The sequence below is a fragment of the Montipora capricornis genome, chromosome 7 (assembly GCF_036669925.1).
Source record: "Montipora capricornis isolate CH-2021 chromosome 7, ASM3666992v2, whole genome shotgun sequence".
Classification (NCBI taxonomy): domain Eukaryota; kingdom Metazoa; phylum Cnidaria; class Anthozoa; order Scleractinia; family Acroporidae; genus Montipora; species Montipora capricornis.
In genome coordinates, this window is record NC_090889.1 from 29,622,302 (window position 1) to 29,636,994 (window position 14,693).

At 38.3% G+C, this 14,693-nt stretch overlaps 1 protein-coding gene across 1 annotated transcript in view; it reads left to right on the forward strand.

Annotated features, from left to right (window-relative positions):
• Nucleotides 1–14,231, forward strand: part of LOC138056817 (uncharacterized) — a 14,685-nt gene extending 454 nt beyond the window's left edge. The window contains exons 1-14 of the mRNA XM_068902717.1: nucleotides 1–1,543; nucleotides 2,102–2,167; nucleotides 3,386–3,530; nucleotides 3,635–3,716; nucleotides 4,801–4,879; nucleotides 5,609–5,699; nucleotides 6,725–6,915; nucleotides 7,679–7,768; nucleotides 8,899–8,987; nucleotides 10,331–10,409; nucleotides 10,682–10,831; nucleotides 11,176–11,228; nucleotides 11,474–11,531; nucleotides 11,959–14,231. The exon at nucleotides 1–1,543 is cut by the window's left edge and continues 454 nt beyond it. Coding sequence (XP_068758818.1) covers nucleotides 1–1,543; nucleotides 2,102–2,167; nucleotides 3,386–3,530; nucleotides 3,635–3,716; nucleotides 4,801–4,879; nucleotides 5,609–5,699; nucleotides 6,725–6,915; nucleotides 7,679–7,768; nucleotides 8,899–8,987; nucleotides 10,331–10,409; nucleotides 10,682–10,831; nucleotides 11,176–11,228; nucleotides 11,474–11,531; nucleotides 11,959–12,123 — 2,881 coding nt within the window. The 3' untranslated portion in view covers nucleotides 12,124–14,231. The remainder of the gene's footprint in view (nucleotides 1,544–2,101; nucleotides 2,168–3,385; nucleotides 3,531–3,634; nucleotides 3,717–4,800; nucleotides 4,880–5,608; nucleotides 5,700–6,724; nucleotides 6,916–7,678; nucleotides 7,769–8,898; nucleotides 8,988–10,330; nucleotides 10,410–10,681; nucleotides 10,832–11,175; nucleotides 11,229–11,473; nucleotides 11,532–11,958) is intronic.
• Nucleotides 14,232–14,693: the final 462 nt, after the last annotated feature.

Here is a 14,693-nt window from a genome sequence, read left to right on the forward strand (position 1 = left end):
AAAAGATCGGCGTTTTGGTGACGAACAAAGCTCAGGAGCTGTCGCAGAAGAAGTTAGTATGCCTGACTGTGGTACAGCTACGGGGACTTTTCATGATTTTGAATCGGAAAGAAAGACGCCTCGCTATGAACGTGTGAAAGGCACAAGGAGCAACATCCTTTTGAGTGAGATGGCACGGGGAATGAACCCGACGCAACGGAAAGCAAAGGAAAACGTTAAGAGAGTTTTTTCCTTGCCAATCAACGATTTATCACTGAATGAAAGGACAGATGTCAATCCCTGCATCTCTCCAACATTCCATCAAGTGAGGCGTTGTGTGAGTCTTTCTGGGCCTTGTTTACATAACAGCTGGCCTCGAAATAAAAGATCTCATCTTGATAACATTTCATGCTGCGATCCATCTTCACCTCCCTTCAAGCAAAAACGTTTGTCTAAAATAAAGAAAAGAGCAACTTTTAGTGGGTTTGACTCATCCAGAGTGAATGTACAAACTCATTCGATGCTACCTGCGGAAGTGCAGAGTGCCCCTCATTTGCCATCCAATAGACTTAGCCAGATTAAAAACCAGAATGGATTAACTATAGGTGCAATCCATTTCTACAAAAGCCCAGCTGCGTATCAGAATAAGCAATCAAGGCAGAAATGTTTGAAAGAAAAAATGCTTGAAAAAAGAGTGGATTCAGTGATTGGTGTGAAGGCAAATGCAATCGTCCCATTCCTTGAAATACCTTCGCACAATGACAAAGGGGTAGAAATAGCTCCAACCATTGCTGTGCAAGAACATGGTTGCTTTTCTTTTGATACCCTTGCTCAGGTACCTGGAAAACACAAACCAAGTAACGGTAGAAATGGAAGCATCTGTATTGTTGACTCAGCTTATGAAGCAGCAAGTCTCGGGGTTGATGCTGAAATCGATACAGATAGTTGTTTTTCTTTAAGTGTCAAAAGCAGTGGTGGACGGAATTCAACAATTTCTGCTTTCCTTTTGGAAGGTGAATGTTCCAGCAGCTGTATAGCAGCCGGCCCGGATACATTAGAGGATGATTTACCAAAGGAAAAGGCAATAATTTTGTCTTGTAAAACTGAAACAAAAGGTTTAAATTCATCCCAAGATAGAAGTCTATCAAGTGGAATGAGTTGCCCCGATTTACCATCGCACACTGTATGCAGAAAATGTCTTCACAATCAATTTGGCTGTGTCTGCAGCAAGTCAAAAGATTTAACTGAAAAAGGTCCAAGAGTGCCAGACTTTAAAATGGAGCAGTCCAGCTTGGACTCAATGCATGTGTTATTTGATGCACAGATTCCCTTTGATAGAGAATTAAGCCATCGAGAGAAGAAAAACACTGTTAGTAGTAGCACTGAAGAAGGCACACACAAATCAATGCCGTCTTCAGTACAATCAGCAGATGCAGTTGAAAGAGATGATGTTACACATCAGTTTCGTGGAGTTTGTAGTGACCCACAAGCATTGCAAGAAACAGGAATTCTCTGGTCTTTAAAGCCAGCAGTAGATGGAGTACAGTTTAAAAAGAACACAGAGGTAACAAATAGCTCAATTAAGAATTGTGATTTAGTAAGATTCAGCACTCACTTCTCAGCTCCTGGGAATAAACTTACAAAAATTGTTGATTTTAATACATAGGGCCTTAAAATCATGTTTAATTGTACATGTAGTTGAATGTAATGAACACGAAACGATTCAGGGTGTAATATCGAGTTATAGTTGCACGTGTGAGGTTGTGTAGCATGAAAGAAGTGTAAGAGTCGCACAAGGCAACAGCCAAGTGGACTCCAGCTGCTTGAGTGCTTTGCAAACCTCCAAAGTGCAATTACATCTTGATAGTACACGCTGAACCGTTTACCTTTTTCCTTGTAGTTTGATGTTATTTTTGGTTTGTTCATAGTTTCAAACAAGCACATATCATTTATTTAATTTTTCCCCACAAGTATGGTCTATGAACCTGTTAGCCTGACTCATGTCTGCTGCCTCATTATAAATTATTTCAGTTTAACTAGGCAAACTCCATTGCACTGCTCTATGACTTGTTACATCTATTCATAAAACCGTTTCCCTGTTTGTAAAACCTTTTTATTGTAGGCTATACTACAGTGGTTCAGAGAGTTTAATGATGAACAGAAGAATATGCTGATTCGAAGATTGTTGGTAAGATACAGGATTCCACATGTTGGCTTAAAATGGTAATCCATCATGTTTTTTGTGTGTTGGTGTCAAGGCAGTATCTTAGGTGTAGACAGTAGCTTTACCTGTAGTAAACGCATCAAACATCATGTTTGAAGTCCTGTTGGCATCTCAAGTCTACGAAGAATAAATGCAATGCATATCCATGCGTAGCCTTTGTTCTTGAATAAGAGAGGCTTCTGGAGTGGAACACAAAAATGACTTGCAGTGTTGACCATGCGTGGATGGCTCTGAATTGGTTGAGCATCATGCGGGAGGTTGCAGGTTTGATCCCCAGCCTGACCAACACTCGTAGTCCATCATTGTGTCCTGGCAATGGTTGCTGCAGCCTGTCTCTTGAATGTACTAAAACTGTTTACATGTCACAATTCCCCTTCATGAAACTTCGTAATCATTTTGCTCTTTGTTACCTTGAAAACATGTTAAAAGAGGAGTCTTTCAAAACAAGTGGATCTCAGTTCCACAAATGGCATTTGGGACTTTCAAGAAACAGGCCCCTGGATACTAAGCCATGGATTATCTGGGTTAAGTTTGTTTGCTCTTTACTCTACTCTAAGAAGGTTTTCTCTGGGACTAATCCAGTAATCCCCTCTTTAGACTTGTCAAAAAAACCCAACACATCCTTTGATTGGATTTTTAGTCTCCCCAAATAGTGGAGCACTTGTGTTCAGTACTCTTGGGGCTTAAATAAAGTCATCATTATTATGTGTGTGATCAATGTGGTTTTATATAATTATGCAATTTAACCTAGCTCACAACAAAGAGATGTTGGTTTTCTGTGCGTTTAGGTCCACATAGAGTGAGCAGTTAGCTTATAGCAGTTAGGGATTCATTCCTATGTGCACAGTCTCATGTAAGCCAGGTAATATCAGTGTAGCGGCCATTTTGAGCTATGTTGGCAGACTGTCGTGCGGACTTTGTTTTAGCGCTTTTCTTAGTGTTAGTAATTTTTCTGCCTCCCTCTCTCTACCACCCCTTTTCCACTGTTAACACAGTGTGATGGGTGCCCGGATGTCCCTGTTTGGGGGCTCATGGGTTGTGGGGATTGCTAGCCATGTGTTGGAGCGTCTTGCTTTTTAGGGGCTGGCTGATCACAGTGGAGGCAGAAAAGAACAGAAAATGTTCTCATGATCAATTTCTGCATCAAACCATTTCTTATCAGAATGTGTCTATTCTTTGCAGGAAGAATGTGAGTTGCCACAGATGCATATGTTGTCTGTTGCTATGGAGCCAATACTTCACAAAACCTGTCCTCCAAACTGTCAAGACATGCTGGCTTGGCTGCCACTAAATGTTTCCTCTTATATTCTATCATTTCTTGACTGTGGTAAAATTTCGTTTTATGGCTATATCTTTCAGTTGGTACATGGACAATGATTTGGTATGTTATTCTTCGACCTCAGTATAATACTTTGCTGTTTTGCTTTCTAGTAACTTTATGCCGTTGCAGTCAAGTCAATCGAACCTGGAACAATTTGGCAAGTAACTCGTTGTTGTGGCAAAACTTGTGTGGGTAAGATACTAGTCACTGACATACTGTCAATACGAAATGCACCAGTCACTGTTTAGTCTTCACAACCAATAATGACATCTGAGCTTAACTGAAAGTCGACCAATAACATCACGACTCAGTTGACCATTCACATCCGTGACCCAAAACAAAAGCCTTCAATAAATAGCCAAATATATTTTGAATAAAAGGAATCTTTACTATCCATATCTTGTTTGAATACTTTTACAACTTTAAAATTATTATTATATTTTTGAAGTATTTTGTGGAGAAAACTGAGCAATAAAAGAACAAGAACTTTGAAAACTATACACCAGTCGGCATGTGAACAAAATTAATTTGACTTCCACTATCAGTGCACAGGCCGCCTATGCCAAAGCTCAACAAACTACTAGCCAATCAAAACACAAGGATCATAATATTTCATGAGTGAAAAAAATTCTGCGATCAATCAAAAGGCTGAGACAACAATTTTTTCACTAGAAGTGACAATATCGTCTGCTGTGACAATATGATTTTAGAATTTTGTCACGGAAATGTATGGAAATTTATATACTTGTATAAGAAAATAGGTTATTGCGTTGTTTTAATTTCATTGAATTACTGCCTTGTTTAAACCTTAAGAGGACCCCATCGACGAGTAAAATCATCTGTAAGTGTCACTCTTAAGGCGTCCGCAAACAAGGAAACATTGTTGCAGAAGCAAATGTTTCCCTGTTTGTGGTCCCTGGAAAGATTTGTTGTGGAAGCAAAATTTGCTTCCTGGGAAGCAAAAATGTTTCTGAATTTGTTCAGAAACATTTTGCTTCCTCAGCAAAATATGTTTCCTCGTTTGCGGGCACCTTTAGGAGGGAAATGGTTAAGACATCACACTACTACACATGTAGCCTGCTTGCAGGCGGTGATTTGTGATTTCAAGCGCAAGATTCAGCCCCCATCTTGGTCCGGTGGAAGATGTGGGAAGAGTGACAAAGCAAGGGGGAGGGGAAGGGAAGAGAAACTGACCCAGACCTGTCCCATGCACTTCCAGTATGGCATCTGATACGTGTTTTGCAGCAACACATGCTAACCATCTCTTTGATCACAGACAACTTGATTGGCAATTGTCACGGATTGGTGAAGAAAAAGAACGAAAGCAGTACACCCTAAGAGATGGAACAGTGCAGGTGTGCCTTTCTTCTTTATAGCAGTTTTTGTTTTTCCAACATGGCCAAGGTACTATTATCATTGAGTTACCCAAACCTGATGCAATTGGCATTGGAATAATCATTATTGCTAAATGAATCATTATTATTAAAATTGATAATTTCTGTCTGAGGTCGTTAATTTTGTCTGTATTCCAAGAATAATTATTATGATCTTTAAGAGAAGTATTTATCAATCAGGACTCACTGATACTCGGGAAAAAATCCAAGTACATTGTATTGTCAGTGTGAGTCAAACCTACAGTATGATTTCCAATAAGCTTCTTAAATGCTCCAACAATGAGCTGTAGGAGACTTGCAGGAGTTTGGCCTTTAAACTATGATCATTACAATGTATGTTCATTGTTATTGTTCAAGTGCAGTGTTATTATCAGAACAACTGCATTTTCCTTCATTTTATTGTTTCTTCTTCAAGAAATGACAATTACCGGTACACAATAACAATCGCAGCAATAATGAAATCCTTTGCTTAATATCAGGGCATGTAACTCATCATCATCCTTGCCAAAGTAATAATTATTATTTATAATAGTCTTCCAATGGGATAACCAATGAAGAAGTGAGTGTACCATGCAAATAAAAGAAGGAACAGATTTAGTGCATGTTTGAACCTGATTTTATTAAAACTATGGAATGATGAAAAACCTTCATTCCAAGTAGTTAAAATGCATTTTGCTGCTTGCATTTCAGTGGAAGAAGATTTTTGCTTCAAGATTTCTCTTGCATCAGAACTGGTTGAAAGGAAAATGTAATGTGCATACCTTAGAAGGTCACACACAAGGTAAGCTGTTATTTGAAAGCATTCGCAAAGGCTTCCTTTTGAGAACATTTTTTTGTTGTTAGATAACATAAAGGTGAAAATCTTCATCCCCAACCAAGCCATTAACTCCCATTCAGGGCAAAACTCACTCTGTTTAAAATGGGTGCAAGGAAAAAGATTGAGAGTGGATCGGTAAAAGAAAAATGCTACTAAAAAGCTGAAGAACTTAAAGATCCCAGCAATAAAAAAGCTGCCTCTTTCCAAATGAACATGGCCTGGGGAGCTTGATTGTTGACTGGAAACCAGCTAAGCTGTAAGACACAGAGCAAAACTTTAGTATGGTCATTTGTCTCAAAAAACTTATGAAAATAAGAAGGTGTAGGTAATCATGGAGGTAGCATGCACTGCACTTGCTCTACCAACTACCGGTAGCTATCAAGCCAGCTGGGAGCTGGTCAATTATGACTTCAGTGTATATCCTGTTAGACGTAACTGAAATGATTGTCGAATAATTATATTACATTTCAATATTCATTCATGTACTAGATGAATAATGAAATTTCATATTGTTAGAGCAAGTGCAGAGCAATCACAAACTCATGGATTTGAATCCAATTCAAGCCTGGATTTTTTAGTCTTGCTTGCAACTGCTTACATGACTTGAGGGTTGCTTACCTAGCTATTGGCAATGAACTTTCTAACTTTCAATTAATTCCCTGTTCTTCAGTTTAATTATGCATAATTAACCCTTGGACACCCAAACCGGCCTAAACCGGCCAGACTTAGTATTTTACTCTGTCTAACGCCAGATGATTTTACTCGTTAATGGGGAACCCCTGGAAGTCAATGGGTTAATCACTCACTGAAAAACTATGTCCCCATTAATTTTCATATAATTTATTTTAAGATCACAATAGGACTAAGCATCACCACTTTGAGTTATCGTCACCTTTAACCTGAATGCAATACTGGGAAATCTCTGTGCTTCTGTTTTCAAAGTTAATAGTGTGTGAGGGCTTACCAGCCAGAAACATTCTTTTTCCTAGGTATCTCATGTGTGCAGTTTGATGACACACGGATCGCAAGTGGATCCTATGACAAGACCATCAGAGTATGGGACATCAAGAGCGATGAATCCGATGTGGTGCTGACACTTGCTGGTCACTCGGGCACAGTCCGCTGCTTGAATCTCAATGGCAACAGACTTGTTAGTGGCTCAGTTGATCGCTCCATAAAGGTAGTGTGTTGTAATTGCACTGATGCTGTTTTAAAACATTGGAGTGAAATGCATTGGCATAGTGCTATTATGAGCTTAATAGCATTTACCAATTATGATTATTGCAGTTGATGTGGGGGCATCTTTTAAAAGCATTTGCAAAGAAAACCACTCTAAAATTTACTTGAACTCAATAATAATTTGAACTGGACTGCTCTGCCATTAGAGCATTTCAGCGCAGTCACACTGTCATAGATTTGAATCTCCTTCGAGCCAGGTTTCTTTTTCAGGCTTCCTTTTGACTCAAGTTGCTCTCTCAAACTTAGAATTCGCTTTTGCTTATAGTCATCACAATCCGAGATAAAAAAATATGACTTTTGTTTCGCTACCAACAGGGGTAATAGGAAGAAATCTAATTCCACAAAAAATGCCTTGGCCAATATTGGTTGAGAGAATACCTCCAAATTACCAACTTTCCAGCCAACATAGTACCAATTGGTACCCAATGCTTCAGCTAGCATTGATGGGTGACAAAATGGGCTATTGAAAGAAAAACAGAAGCACTTTATTTAACAAAGGACACTATCTTCTATAATTATGGCCATCATAACTTCATGCTGATTTTTACTAAGGGAGGAAAACAGTTACTGTCTTCTTTAGTTAAAACAGCTCATAGATGGTTCCTCATGAAACTTCTCATGTAAGTAAATGTTGAGTCGATTCAACAATGGTGCTGACAACATGGGTCGAAACAGCTGATTAAAATTATCTCCTTTTTTAATAGGTGTGGGATTTGTCATTCAAGTCATATTGGAGTGGTGCTTCATGTAAGGTGACCATGATTGGCCACATGCACACTGTGCGCTGCTTACAGGTAATGTGTGAGAAATGTTTCTTTAAATGCAATCAACCACTTCTGTCTTCTGATTGGATCAATTGCAATCCTATGGGCTCACTATAGCCTCACAGAAAAATTATACAAGGTGCTGGATGTCATAGTCTTTGATACAACAAGGGTTTTGGCCAGATTTTTCAACAACCATTTGTGGAAGAGGTCAGTTTTGAGAGGCCTAAACCAGTACGTGTTTATGAAAAGCTAAAGGCTAGAGGCCTCCTTGCACATTGACCATCCAGCAAGGTCCAAAACCCAGCCAAGTTGATTGAGAGTCGAGTGTCAAGCCCTTATTCAGAGGAGCCATTTTACTCCAACCTGGTGTTGTTACATACAGTTTACAGTATTTTGAAGGATATGCATCTGCTTATATAATGTCAGCATTTTCATCACCTTTTGGACAGGGTGTTTTTGTTGATTGCTACAGCTTCTTAAGAACCCTGTCATATCTCTCTGCCTCTGTACTGTGCATTGCATTCAGCAATAATATTATTATTGTTTCTTACAGACACCTGAACAATTCAGGTGGTTCCAACAGGATTTGAACCCATGACATCTGTGATGCCAGCGCAGCAAATTTCCCTTTCGTAAACGGTCGTTGCCATTTCTCAGAACGGTTGTTGCCATTTGAAACGGTCGATGCCATTTATAATGGTCGACTACACACTTCACTTCAAAGAAAATTAAAAGAAACAAACTAAAAAAAAATATTAACAAAAATTAAGACAAAAAAGGAAAAAAAAACATTTATAAAAGAAACACTGGAGGAAAAAAAGAGTCCGAAAACTTCAAGACTCGAACTCGGGTTCTTAGCCCTCACCCTAAACAGAACCCTAACCCGAACCCTAACTCATGTGACCAGCGAGACACAACTCCCAGTAACCACAACCTTTTGAGTTCTTAGACCTAATGAGTGTAATTCAGAGCTAAAAAATGGCATCGACCGTTTCAAATGGCAACGACCGTTTATGAAATGGAAATAGGTGCCGGCGCAGTGCTCTACCAAATGAGCTATGAAGCCAGATAGTTCGAAGAAGTCAATTTCTTGGGCTCTTTGAATGAATACTGCCCTGATCATAACTTATGTGGGTTCTGTGTCTATTTTCATCAAGGTTGATGATGAGAAAGTGGTTAGTGGCTCCTATGATAAAACACTGAAAGTCTGGGATATTAGGACTGGTGATTGTAAGCTCACACTCAGGTAATCAGCCTTCATGAGATTTTGCAGCTATTTTCTCTTCATTACAAGTTTAGTTCTGGGTCCATTTGTTCAAAACCTGTAAAAGCTAATCTTCAGTTGCAGTGTATTTCTAGAATTGCACGCAGTAACATCATGATAAGTAAGCTTAGGTTAACTTTTTGATGGAGTACAAACAGTAAGATGGACTCGCAAAGCTTCGTTTATTTTTTTTACAACTGGTCTTTCTGGAAATATGCCATTTTAGTTTCTGGAATGCGAGTTTTAAGTCAACTCAACTAGAAATATTATGAAGCAATCTTGACTCCAAACTGTACAAACAAACCATGTCATGTACAGTAAGTAAATAAAGCCGTAGGGTTATTCCAAACATGCATTCATGTAACTTGCGATTTTATCATCATATATACGTCCTTTGTCTTATCCAGGAAACCAATATGCATTGGCTTTCATTGCCATTTGAAAGAACTGGCTATTTAGCTTTCAAAACATCAGGGAAGTGAGTGCCAATGGTACTTTTAACCACACGGCCACAGGCTCTCATTTCACAACGCTAATTTCACTCTTTCCAGAGATTCAAACCCGATTCTGGACAAGTTATGAGTTGTTTCAGACATGGCATATCTCCATTTACACAAATAAAATAAAGTTGCGCTGTCCACATCATTTGAGAAAAAAAGGCAGCAAATTTCTTTGTACGCCAATGGCGGATCAGTCTCAAGAACTTTTTGAGAGCTATGTGCAATCATGATGGTGTTTTCATTTCCCGTGTTTTAACAGCCAATCCGATCACGAGTTTGGCGGCCAAAATTTGGCCGACCATCTGCGATTCTTGAGAGGCCCAAATTTAGCGGGCAACGACATAAGAGAACGTATGGGCGGAGCTAAAAATGGGCCTGATGGCAGGTTAATGTAGGCACTGGTCTCATGTGCACGAGACCAGTGTAGACATCACAGAATGTCCTACCAACTATGACCTTAACTAGAACCCTAACCAGGGCTTCCTTGGCTTAAGGAAACACCTTGAGAAACATTTTTTTACACATTGTGACATGTATGCATAGACAATGACACTGTGACAGCTTCTATGTGTAGTGTTGATTGAGCTTTTTGGTTTATATGTGTTGTCAAAGTGCACAGACTTCCAGTAGACAACTTATGTGAGGAAATAGCTTGCACAGCTGGCGGGATTGTTAGCGAGAGAGGCAATTAATGAGCAGCGACACCGCACAGAGAATGGCCCATTTTCCATGTGGCCATGCGGCTCATTATTTGTCTCCTGTGCCAACAATCCCACCAGCTGCACAGGCTAAGGAAATAATATTTATTGATTTTGTAAATTCCAGAGGCCACAATGCTGCTGTACTTTGTGTTCAGTTTGATGACCGAAAAATTGTTTCTGGATCATATGACAAAACCATCAAGGTATTAAACATGTCATGATGTGTAGCACTGAGTATCTAGACTGGTTACTGTAAGGTTAATAATTGCCCTTAGTGCAACCAGTTATTAGTAGTATACACTTCTCTTAACAGGACTCGGGCTTTAATTCCAAGTACCGGTACACTAGGACACATCATTTTCTAGATAAACAACAACTTTTATTGATTTGTGAACTGTGGGATTTTTTGACCATGTGTAGAAATTATAAGGATACAAAATTGATTATTGATTATTGATGTTTGTACATTTGGCAGGTGTGGAGTTTATCTGAAGGTTCCTGTCTGATGACGCTAACAGGTCATCATGATGCTGTGACTTGCTTGAATTTGACCTTTGACAGCAGAAAGGTCATCAGTGGCTCTTTGGATCATAATCTGAAATTCTGGGATCTCTTGAATGGGAAGGTCAGCTGATGTACTATGAAAGTCACGGAACTGTGGAATGGACTCTAATTTTTATGTCGTCGCCACACCCACAATAAAAATTTGAGCTCATTCCACAGTTCGGTGATTTTTGTAGTAAAATAAGGAGATCTATGAACGTACCTTTTTTTGTAGCCATCATGAAGTGATCCATTAAGTCTAAGCATCAACTCCATATTTTATAACCCATTAGTTTTACCCTCAGTCAGCAATTTTACCCCTCATCTGCAGCCTGCATTTTTACACTGACTGCTTTTTTTTGCATCATCAAAAACAACAATCTTGCTGTCATTAATGTTATGTCTTTTGTTGTTTTTGTCTTTTAGTGTATTGGTACACTTGACTGGATTCGATCAGAGGGACACACTGGTGTCATAAGGTAAAATACTGTGACACCTTTGGAAAGACTTGACCAATTCCACAACAAAGGGACATAGATTCATCTTGAAGTGGATATTTCACATCCAAATCAGTTAGAAAGAGTGTACAAGTTTGTGATTTCCACGTTATTGGGTTGTCCCTGCCTTCTAGCTGTGAACTTGTCTTCAGTACGTGTTGTATTATATTTATCTTAAAAGTTTTCTTTTTGTTTTTACTCATGCATTTATTTCACTTATTTCTTAGATGTCTTCAGACAGATAGCTGGAGGATAGTAAGTGCCGGCGATGATAAGACCCTCAAGGTACTGTACAACATTTGAGCTGTATTATCTTCAATTTATGTTGTATGAAAAGCCTCCTTTTAGTTCACAGCCATTGACCTAACAATAAGACAGGGGGAGCCTTACTAACTCTCCTTTCTTTGTGTCACTTTCACAATTGGCTCTACCTGGAAAAGTTAGCTTTTAATCCAAGTCTCTTTCCAGTGACAAATTATTATTTTCTTGATCAAACCAATATTATTGATGCTGGTCAGGTAGGAGGAGACCAGTTTTCAATTTCCAAAGGCAAAGTGGAGTTGAATTTGAAAGCACACAACACAAATCCATTTTGTTGGCAGAGCAGAATTCAACCTGGAGTCCTCCAAAACAAGGACACTAAATCAAATAATTTTCATAGTTGCTCTAATTTGGAATGATTAATGTTGTTTGTACTGATTTTTTTCTTCAGATGTGGAGCTTGGAGAGTGGACAGCGTTTGTTGACTCTTCGTTGTCACACAGATGGTGTGACATGCCTTCAGTTTAATGACTTCAGTATTGTGTCAGGGTCTTACGACAAGACTGTTAAGCTATGGGACTTCACACCGTCACACGAATTCCTGACTCCTGGTTAACTTAAATCAATGCCCTTTTTGTGAAGTCACATTGAAACTAGTAGCTTCACAAGGGTGCACAGTCAAGAAGCTTTCATGTGAATGAACAACGCTTTTCTTCTTTGAATCAAATATTAGAATCCTCTGATGAAACTCAATAAACAGCATCAAAGAAAAGTACAGCTGAGTAGCTTTCATTCCCATAGTCACACTTCAGGATTTCAACCACAAACTCACAAGATAGAACCACCTTGTACAGCATTTTGAAACAGCTCCACAGGAAAGAGATGCACAGTGGCTCTCATTGAATGGTCACACTCAAAGAATTCATAAACAGCTTGACTCCAAATGCTTGTTTTGGTTGTATAGAAAATAGCTACCAACTATTTTTTTTATAGCATATAGAGTTCATAGGGGTTAATATATTATAATAAATGATCAGATGTCAGATAGTCTGGTGGTGGTAGTGAAACATATGGTGTCCCAAATTTCCCTTTCTTGAAAAAAACTTTCTCATTTGTTGTTAGTTATTTAATAGATATTTATTACTTTTGATAGCACTTCATTGTTTCATAAAAGGGCAGGTTATGTTTTAATAATGTAATGTATTGTAATGTAATGTAAATTTTTCCTGCAATTAGAGTTCTATCTTGGGTGGGTTAATGTAAGGGCTAAGTTTGTTTAAAAAACTGTAACATAAGAAAACATGAACGAGTGGGAATTTCTCTTCAGAATTTGACAACACATGCAAAATGTGAAGAAATGTATATTTTTTAGCAATGGTGACTCAGGGGTGCTTGGAAAAAAATCTGAGTGCTCCCAAACAGAAACCAAATGTATGACCTGCAAATATTAGTAATTCGCAGATGCTCCACTGAGATCTGTGGGAGTTAGGCTGTTGAAAAATGTTTCAGCTCTTGTTTTTGAATTGTTGGGTATTAGGCATTATTGAAGCGTTGGATTATTCTGTATGTTTTAAAATCCCAGTTACTATCTTATCCTGAGGTCATTGGCATATCAAGTCTTGACAAAAGAAATAATGTAACTTCTATATGCCCGCCCTCTCTAATTGCAATGAAACATAAACTGCAATCAATGTCTTTGGTTTCGTTCTTTGGCAGTTGTGTCGATCTAGGATTCTCAGCTAATTTTGGAGACAAAAATGCCCTACGCCTCACCCCTCCCTATCAATGGTAGGCAGGATTTATGATCATTTTGTCAGCTTCCATGTGCTGAAGCAGGTCAAGTGGGGTTCCAGGGTTGTACCAAAAAAGGTGCATGATAAAGGGCTTTGCCTTTGCGGCAACTGCAAGTACTAAGGTGAAATCAACTGTTTATGCAAACTCATTTGTTATCAGCTGATTTAAAGAGAGCCAATATTCATTGATTTGTTAAAAGAGATAAGTTAGATACTGTTCTTTGACAGGAAACACAAAATTTTAAGGATGATGCCTACTAATTCAAAGGTATTTTTGCCCTGGTTTATGATTATGCAGGAAATGTAGATCTTAACAAGTGTTACTGAAATCCAAAAAACTAATTAGGGGTAACCATGCATTTTCAAAGATTGATGAATAGTATTTGTAAAAAGCTTTAAAATACAAAGCAATGTATGGCATTTTTTTCTCAAATTGAAGCTTAATTATCTTTTCTTTTTGGATACCAAGAGTACTGACTAAGATCTACTTTCTTCGGATAGTTTTTAACCGTGGAAAAATATTCCTGAATTAGCAAGCATCACTGATAGGAAACCTGGGTACCTCGAGATGCGCAATAACAATAGTAGGCGCCGTCCTTAACAATGGAGAGGTTATTCTTACTATATATTTTTTTTACATCAATAGGCAGAACATCTGTTGGCCAAACTCACAGAGTTGGCATCATTGAAAAATAAATTCAAGGGCAAGTTATAGTTTTGTTTCTAGTTAGGCATTATTTTTTTCAAGAAGTAAAATTACTAAAATGTGATTCTTGTACAAATGTTATCAAGATGGATAGATATGATTTCAGTGAAGGTTTCTAGTTATTTATGCGCCTAATTATTGAATTGTTCAGTGAATAGAACAACTAGAAATAAAGAGCTTTTCTTGTTATCTTGTGAATTTCTGATTAAAACTATTTTTACTTGGTATAGACCTCTCCATTTTTCTCCCTATTGAGTAACAAGTCCTTGAACATGCTTAAAGACCACAGGGCTTTGACTTAGGGCTAACAACATTTGAACACAAATTTAGTCATGTTGTTATTGTTATCCTCAGACATCTTCATGTCCCAAGAGAAATCGGAAACACTTATTATGCAAAATTTTGGGAGGTAAACAAGATGTATTATGGGAATTGAGAAAGTAGAAAATGTGCACCTTACACCCAATCCCTGCCGCAGCCACATGCCAGCCTCCAAAAGAACCAGATTAAATACAAAGATAAATCATAATTCAGCAAGTGTTGTATGTGGCTCATCAAACGTGTATAAACATGTACATGAAAATTAATGGTTCCCTTTATTCTCTTTAATGAACTACTGTTTTGATGTTGCTTTATTATTAACAATCACCCCGGAGATTAGCCTGATATGTAATCAAGCATCTTTTT